Consider the following 9,376-nt stretch of genomic DNA (forward strand, 5'->3'; position numbering starts at 1 on the left):
AGAATTTTATAGAAGGGATTTTCTTTTTAATCAGACATGCAATGCAAAATAACCAGTGAGAGAAACCAGGGGTTAACAACTGGCCTAAAACTTTTCATTTCACTTAGCACATAATCCTAACAGCCAGTCAGAGAATTTCTTTTTTTCTAGCAAAGATGTAGTGAAATATGCACAAACTGCAACATGGCCTTAATCATTATGAAGACTACATGATCACATGGAGCAGCAGCAAAAAGTAGCTGTAATCAAAAACAAAACAAGAAGGCCTGTCAACCAAACAACCATCAGTGTCCACTTTATCTGCAAGGAAGGTGGGAAGTGTTCAAATAGCCTATTTACCCAGCTAAATGGCTTTCGGAATTGGCCCTAATTATGAATATATACACAGAACAGTTTAATGTTCAATTATGTTTTTTTTACAAGTTTGTACTGGGAGAGATGAGGCTGAGGCAGTCATGATTGTTGACTTTATCAAAGTCCATGGGGGGAGGACAACAAGGCAGGTGGATTGCCTCTGGTGCCTAATACACTTGCATGCCTCAGCCAAACTGTAAACTGCAATAAAGAGGAGCAGCATTGTGGTTAGAGAAGTGGATTAACCTAATGGTTAGTACACTGGGCTGAGAACCTGGAGATGTCCTGGTTCGATGGGTTCGAGTCCCACTGCATCTCCTTGTGACTCTGGCCTAGTCACCCAATCCTCCACTTCTCCAGGTACAAAAACTTTAGAGACAGAGAAAGATGGTATATCAAATCCACAACCCTTTACTTCTCCCACTATCATTTTATGACCAAGGGCAGATCATTTCACCTTCCAAATATAACTGGATTGTAAAACAGTTTGGAATGGGAAACAATTCATGTAACAAAACACATCTTATAGTCTGCTATCCACCTTTCGGTTCTATGTGGCTTATAAAAAAGTAAATCTGGAAATTATCTGAGATTAACATTACATTATGACAAAAAAATAAAATTCCCTTTAAAATTTACAATAAAGGTAATGACAAGGTAATAAACAACAGATAATCAATCGTTAGTCTGCAGAATTTAACACAAATTTCCTAAACATGTATGTCTTAATGATGCATCTAAAATGCTTGTAATCTAAAGCAGAAAGCATAAAATTCAAAACAGTTTTATCTAGCCTTGCTGCTTGGAAAGCTAAGAGATTCTCCCATAAATTAAGCCTCTATTAAATTGCAAGCTTGTGTGTTTCTTACTAAAGTTGAAAAGACAACATGATTAGTAAAATATAAGGGAGCTAGACCAAACAAAATCTTATATGTCAAACACAAAACTTTGACTAAGATTCTGGCATATATTGGTAGCCAACAAACCTTCATATATATTGGAGAAATACTATCCGATTTAGAAAATGTGAGTAAATAAATTCAAAACGCAAAAATCAGTGTTCATATCTATGGCAAGATTTTTTTTTAAAGACATTTTACACCACAACAAGTTTTCACAAGTGAAAAAAATCATTTTAAAATATTAAAAAATTAAGAACACATTCTTTGGTGGTTATTTTGTGTGTTTTCCTTCCACAAACCCTGTCCATGCTGTAGCAGAAAATGCTGTGACAAAAATCACCCCTATCACTAAGCTCCAACATAAGAATGACAGAAATAAGGCTTGCCCGCAAAAAAAGTTAAGTTTGTTGAATTCTCTGGGCAGTGTATTCTGAGTCAATAACAACAAAACAAAAACAAAACAAAAGTTATGGTGAAATAAATTAGACCATTGCCTACACTATGCAACTAGAAAGCAGGCTCCTTCCAACTTATTTGAATATTTTACATATAAAGAAAGTGCAAGAGGTTAGGCAGCAGCATAAAAAAAAAGGTTGAAATTAAGTTCATCTGCTATTTATGCTACATGTTCTATTTGTGCTAAAAGAACGGTTCCTACATCAGAATTCCCAAAAACCTGTACAAGAACTCTTCTCTTTGAATTAATTCAGTCCCATTATACTGGATTTCTTAGCCTCAAATCAATGGTTTTGAACCAATGGGTGTTATCCCTTCCTGCCAGCAGGTGGCGGTAGAGAAAACAATTCTACCAGTGGCATCACCAGAATAATCTGTGGTGCTCCCTGGAACAATCCAGTATTTTCTCTACCTCTAGCAGGTGGTAAATTGTGCTGATGGTGATCCCGGTCCCTGCCCTAGCTCCCCGCTCTGCTGTCCACGGCTGCACAACATAGTTGAGTCTGACAGCCGTTCCCAGGTTCACAGATTGGGTCCATTCCTGGTTGAGCGTGGCGCTTTGGTCCACAACCCCCAGCTGTACTTCTTAGTGCTACTGTGTGAAGCTTTGGCTCAGTCCTGCAGGACCTTGCTGAGGGGGTGCGGGTCCCTACTCCTCTTGTCCATACACTCTGAGTGTTAATTCAACAAAAAAATGTCAGTCTGGCTGGGTAAGCTTTTTCTCTGTTTATGGGACTAAAGCTCTTAAAAAAGATTGCTAAAAAAAAAACATTTTTTTAAGTAGCAGAGCACAGGGAAATCCCCAGCACTTGCATGCAGGGGATTTCCCTGCTACGGGGAAGAGGAAGAGGCCCAGGCCAAGGAAGGCCCCAATGCTGCTGCTGTTCTCTCAGCCAGGGCATCAGGACCCGCAGTTTCAATGCCTTCAGTGGAAACAGGAGCCATTTAAGCACATTTTTCTCCTGCTGTTTCTCAGCAGCAGAAGGTTCCTCAGTCCCACCCCCCCTTTGGTCCAACTGTAGCTAAGGTCCCGATGGGGCCCCTGGGGTCTTTTAACTTCAGGGCTTCACCAATTCAGTTTGACAGACCCTGCAGTCAGACAATGGGTTCCTCCCTCCAATGGGGCCCGGCAGGGGCCTCATTCCAGGTTGTGGTGAGCGTTTTCAGAGTCCCGAAGCCTCCAATCCCCTTAGTAGATGCAGGGGAGACCTCAAAGGCTTGGGGGGGAGGGGGTTGGTGGGTCTTCCTATTCTACCTCCCCTTTAGTCCGACTGTAGAGGTGATCCCAATGGGACCCCTGGTGGGTCTTGGGTCTTTTTGGCTTCAGGGTTTAGCCCAGTTGTTTCTTCTGTCTCTGCAATCAGACAGTGAGTCCTCCCCCTTCTGTGGGCCCCTGGGCCACATTTTGGATTCTAAGCAGCAGACAGGGGATTCAGAAAGCGCGGCTTTGTACAAGAAGCCCTAATTTCCTGCTTTTTTTCATTTAAAAAAAAAAAAAAGATCAACAAACCCACAAATTCTCTTCTATCCTGAGCTTGAAGTCACAAAATCTCCCAGCAAAGAAAGTTTAGTAATCAGTTCCTTACAGTATCAGACGCCACCAGTCTCCCTTCCAAAGTATGCTGTCAACTGTGTGACAGCACTCCATTGACATATGAAACAAGGCAATTGACTCAATGATTTACATAGCGCCAGGGGTGTAGACAGACAGTCAATTTTGGGTGGGCCTGAGCCTAAAATGGATGGGCACGGAATTCAACCCCTCCTGGGCCCCCCCCCCCCCCCCTGTGCTGCTCTCTGCTCTCCCCCTATCTTCAAACACAAAATATTAAATACCTGAGCTAGTGGGGATCCCCAGACTGCACCAGCTGAAGATTTCTTACTCATTGGGTGATGAATAGAGGTAGAATTTTATGCATGCAAATAGCAATGTATACTTATGATCTGCTTTTATCATTTCCTCCTTGGTCAGCCAGTGCTCTTCCAAACAGAAGCTGCCAGCACTTGACTTGAGCAGACGCAGCTGCCAGTAGTCTGTACATGCTCAGTGCTTCCGCCTGGTGAAAACTGAGCATGTGCAGAGGGGCTGGTGTGTGGTGCCAGCTGACATTTGGAAGAGCACTGACTACCTAATGAGAAGAAATCTTTAGCTGTGGGGTTTGAGGATTCCCACCAGCCACATCAAGGGGAGCCACATTTTGGGTGGGCCTGAGTACAAATTGGGTGGCCCACCTGTAGCTAAACCACTGCATGGCACCAAGACCTGAATCCCCCCCCAGCCATCACCCAGTTTCTCTCACACATCCCTCACTCCCAAGGAACTAATGATAATGAGATTGGAAGCCTACCACCTATTCCCATTACTTTGCTATCTGCAAATTGTAGCTACCATTCTTCGGTAGTACAACCTAAAGAAACATTCAAGGACATGAAATCCCATGCACCAGGGTGCAATTTCTAAATGCTACTTTGACCTGGTATCCAGGATTTGCTGAGCCCTGACCTAAGGCATCTAAATAATTTTCCATCCCTGTACATGGTACAAGGAAACTATATGGTGCCTAACACAGTATTACATTTTGTTTAAAGATAAGAAACCATTCAGTGTGACATATGCAATAATAGGGGAAATCGGGGGGGGGGGGGGGGGGGACTTTTTCACATCATTATATAAATTATTGTATTGCCACTTCTCATATACCAAGGACTCAGAATGCTGTAGAATCTGTTTGTGGTCCAATGTATTGAATACTACAGACAAGTCAATACAAGAAAATAATCACTGTGTATGTTCATATGCCTCCGGATACTACCCTATTAATGATACAGATTCAGTTTTATGCCTTTTTAAACATAATTGCCTAGGCTGAAGGACATGAGCCAATTCAAGGCATTGCTGCAGTTAGATATACACCAGTTTTCAATTCAATTCTGCCAACTTGGGAAGTGTTATATTTGGAGAGTCATATTTAGACTTGAGCACGAAACCACAGATTAAGAAAGTCTCTACAATTACTACAACCCTTTTATAACTGCATTTGTTGCATAAGTGAAGCCATGTTTAGAACGCTACAATTTTAGGGCTATTCTGCAGACAATTATTACAATGCCATCTATTTCACCCAAAGCACAGTTTACTCAAACTGCTGCTAAATAACTCATTCCTGGAAAATTCACAACAAAGACCACATTATTCCAAGTCTGTATACCATCAACTGATTACCTATTTCTCAGTATATGTAAGTTTACACTTTTACCTTTTAAAGTCTCAATTCACTATGTCTTTGCAGCTTCTTTAATTATATATCAACCAGGCTGCACTCTGGTTTTCTCAATGGATCTTTGAAAATGCTACAAGTTTATACATGGAAAATTAAAAATGTATACCAACAAACTGGACCCTAAAACTGAATTCTGGAATAAACATAATGCCTTGGAATAAAGGCAACCCAGAACAGATGTGTTAACAACTTCCTAAACTTCAGGGCATTAACTTTCTGATCACCCTCAAATGGAAAAAATTCCATCTCTGTAGACCAGCCACAGCAAAGTTACCATTTCAATGTTAAATTACCCACCAAGGCCTTAATTTGTGGGGTATACATTTGGTAGTTTGTATTGTACTAGCATTTATCATATTTCTATTATATCATTCTGCAGTGCTGTTAAATGTGTATATTTTTTATACTGTTTCATGGAAGTCCTCTTATTAGGTTTCAACTTGCCATTTCCAAGTTTACCTCATTTACTGTATTTATATTTGGTCATTTTACTATTGTTATGCTGTTAACAAAATTGTAAGTTTTATATAAAACTGTACCTGCTGGGTGAATCTCTTCATAAAAGCAATTAATAAATCCCACCAAGTAAACAAACACACACACACATACTCTACTACTTACTACTACTTATTTCTAAAGCGCTACTAGATGTACGCAGCGCTGTACACTTGAACATGAAGAGACAGTCCCTGCTCGACAGAGCTTACAATCTAATTAGGACAGACAAACAGGACAAACAAAAGATAAGGGAATATTAAAGTGAGGATGATAAAATAAGGGTTCTGAACAAGTGAATAAGGGTTAGGAGTTAAAAGCAGCATCAAAAGGTGGGCGCTTATATTAGATTTGAAGACGGCGAGAGATGGAGCTTGATGTACCAGATCAGTAAGTCTATTCCAGGCATATGGTGCAGCAAGATAAAAGGAACGGAATCTACAGTTAGCGGTGGTATAAGGTCAAGGCAAAAAGAATAAGAAGGTTTTAACAAGTTCGACAGTAGTAACAGCTCTAAATATCATTAATTTAATCAAATTACAAGAGGACATTATGAGACTGGGCATCCAAATGGCAAATGACGTTCAACGCAAGCAAGTGCAAGTGATGCACATGGAAAAGAGGAACCCAAATACAGCTACATATGCAAGGTTCCACATTAGAGTCACCGACCAGGAAAGGGATCTAGGCATGATGATACATTGAAACCCTATGCTCAGTGCGCAGCAGAGCTAAGAAAGCAAATAGAATGTTTGGGTATTATCAAGAAAGGAATGAAAAACAAAAATTAGGATGTTATAATGCCTTTGTATCATTCCATGGGGCAACCGCACCTCGAATATTGTGTGCAGTTCTGGTCACCGCATCTCAAAAAAGATATAATGGAATTAGAAAAGGTACAGAGAAGGGAAACGAAAATGACAAAGGGTATGAGACAACTTCCCTATGAGGAACAGCTAAAGCAGCCAGGGCTCTTCAGCTTGGAGAGGAGACGGCTGAAGGAAGATATGATAGAAGTCTATAAAATAGAGTGGAGTGGAACAGGTAGACATGAATCACTTGTTTACTCTTTCCAAAAATACTAGGGCTAGGGGGTACATAATGAAGCTACAAATCGGAGAAAATATTTCTTCACTCAACATGTTATTAAACTCTGGAATTTGTGGCCAGAGAATATAGTAAAAGCAGTTAGCTTAACGCAGTTTTAAAAAGGTTTGGAAAGCTTCCTAAACATCCATAAGCCATTATTAAAAATGGACTTGGGAAGAATCCACTGCTTATTTCTAGGATAAGCAGAATAAAATGTATTGCACTATTTTGGGATCTTGCCAGATACTTGTAACCTGGATTGGCCACTGTTGGAAACTGGATACTGGGCTTGATGGACCTTCAGTCTGTCCCAGTATGGCAATATTTATGTACTTATGATACCATTTGAGAGTTCACAGCATGCATCTTATTTCAATCTATACCCATCTCACTTGTTCACTATGAAACATTAACTAAAGGAAGAGAACACCACTTTACTGTAATATCTGAATCTTGAACCTGAGTGATTTTATTTCCTAAACAGTCCACCAGCTGTTTATGGCTGCATGACAGGCTTGACATTGCAAAGGGGGAAGGGAGGGATGAAGGAGGATACCTGATCAAATGCACCAGAGTTTGAATTCTGACACTTTCCAGGATAATTTGTTGCTGATAGCAAAAAGTTATTTTTTTAATCCCTTGACTGCATACTTATAATTGCTTGCAGTTTCTTTACACAATAACATGAAATGGCCATCTATACCACTGCCCCCTACTTCCTGTTAACTCACACATAGAAACCCTCAAGAAACAAAGGCAAAATGTCTTACATGGGTTTGACCTGCAAAGGGGCTAAAGAACTGTTAAATTGTCTATATTGTTATATTCCAATATTCCACCAACAAATCTGCTGATGAATTATTATAAGCTACTAAGGTTTTGCTGTCCAAAGTAAGTACTGGCTCCACCAGTCACCTGGAAATGAGGCACTATATGGTCATCCTAAGTACAAATCCTAAGTTAAACCTAGTGCTGGGCTCGATGGACCCTTGGTCTTTTCCCAGTGTGGCATTACTTATGTACTAGTAAAGAAAATACATTTTAAAAGTTACAAACTATTTCTCAACTGACACAAACCAAGAAGCATAATACTAATACTGAATTCCCAAACAAATGCAGCAAGTATCAAACATGAACAACTTTTGCAGAAAGTATTATTGAAATCCAAAACAAGTCTGCAAGATGATCATCCAACACATCTCAAAGTTATCCAGGAGAAAGCAGGTGTCTAGTCACTTTACCATTTAACTTTTACTACAGCAAGTCTAAAATAAAGCAATAAGACCTATCCCTACCACAATCATAAACCCTGTTTCATACCATGATATTTTTTAGTCTCTTAATCACAGATATCCTGAAGGGCTTTTATTCGCATATTTTAAAAAAAGGAACAGGCTGTCATTTGCTACGATATGGGAAATGTCAATAACATATCCCATGTTATTGCATATTACTAAATGAAAATGAGTAAAAACATGACATTACCTTTTTCCCGTTTGCAAATAATAGTATCCACTTTTTATAGACCTCTCAAAATACACCTACCCAGCAAGTATCAAGTTTCACAGATACCTTAAGCCTCTTCTTTTTGTTTTGACATCAGTAGGTACATCATTTTGCAACAAAAAAAATGTATTTAATGCACATATTTTTATTGTTCTTTAGTTATTAAGGATAAACTAAATTAACTGTAACACTACAACCAACCATTGTTTGACCAATGCGAGGGAAGGTAGCATACGATAATATCATTTTCCCGATCTCAAAACTAATTTCCCTGCATGTTTATATCTACACAACTGCTTATTTTACTATGCATCATCCCTCAAGAGTCATCTCCACACTATAAGTGACACACACGAGGCAATAAAGTCACTTGTCACGAAATCTAACCCCTGCTGAAAGAAACGAACATGAAGTTCCCACTCCACCTCACGTTAGTTTTAGAAAAATAAATCACTGCCTATTCGCGTAGGAAATATGATGAATTCAAACTTCTGCGGAGCGCACATGGAAGAAAAATAATAATAATAAAACTTTGCCACTGAAGTTTAGATTAGACAACCACATGAAAAAAAACAAAATAATCCATGGATTACAACCTATTGCTCACAAGGCCAGCTCGCCCATGAGTGAGGCAGCAGTCTGCGCTTGACTCCGGGGCACGAGGTAGCACTGGAGAAAAGCACCGCACCCACTGCCAAACCCAAAAAGCAGTGCAGGCTCCCTCCGTGACTCGCACCTTCACGTACACACCTCCTTTTCGGGATGCTGCTTGAAGCCGCCGGCGCACTGCACGGGTGGAGAGAAAGCGCTTCCCGCGCCTGGGGCGGCTGTACATGTCCCGAAATGATCTTGAGTCGGCGCTGGGCAAGCTGACTAGAAGTGCCTGACGCCATGCTTCTGTGTAGGTAGTTTGAAGGGCCGGGGTGAAAGGTCATAACAGGAAGGAAAGCGATGATGCATCCCAGCTTGCACAGCGCCAATGTTCCTAGGCACCGATTCACTAGAGCTGGATAAGAAGGCGGGGCAATTTTCTCAGCAGAGGCTGTTATTGCTGCTGTGCGACCCCGTTCGGCACCTGTCGCAGCAAGCACTGTCAGAGCTGTGTGAACATGCGTAGTACAGTAACCTCAAGACAGGAGGAGAGAGGTTATAAACCGTATTCTGTATCAGTTTACTAGAGGACTTGGCAAGATAGTTTTAGTTTATGTTTGAAAACGTATAGAGTGCATGGGACGAGATGTTCAAAAACACAGAAGCACCGATAAGATGTTTATTTAGGGGGTGCTCAAGCTC

The 9,376-nt window shown here is 40.6% G+C and overlaps 1 protein-coding gene across 1 annotated transcript in view; it reads right to left on the minus strand.

Moving 5' to 3' along the window:
• AGPS (alkylglycerone phosphate synthase) overlaps positions 1-9,030 on the minus strand; it is a 531,881-nt gene extending 522,851 nt beyond the window's left edge. The window contains exon 1 of the mRNA XM_030208991.1: positions 8,834-9,030. Within this exon, the coding sequence (XP_030064851.1) occupies positions 8,834-9,018 (185 nt within the window). The 5' untranslated portion in view covers positions 9,019-9,030. The remainder of the gene's footprint in view (positions 1-8,833) is intronic.
• Positions 9,031-9,376: the final 346 nt, after the last annotated feature.

Source organism: Microcaecilia unicolor, chromosome 7 (genome assembly GCF_901765095.1).
Source record: "Microcaecilia unicolor chromosome 7, aMicUni1.1, whole genome shotgun sequence".
NCBI classification, from domain to species: Eukaryota; Metazoa; Chordata; class Amphibia; order Gymnophiona; family Siphonopidae; genus Microcaecilia; species Microcaecilia unicolor.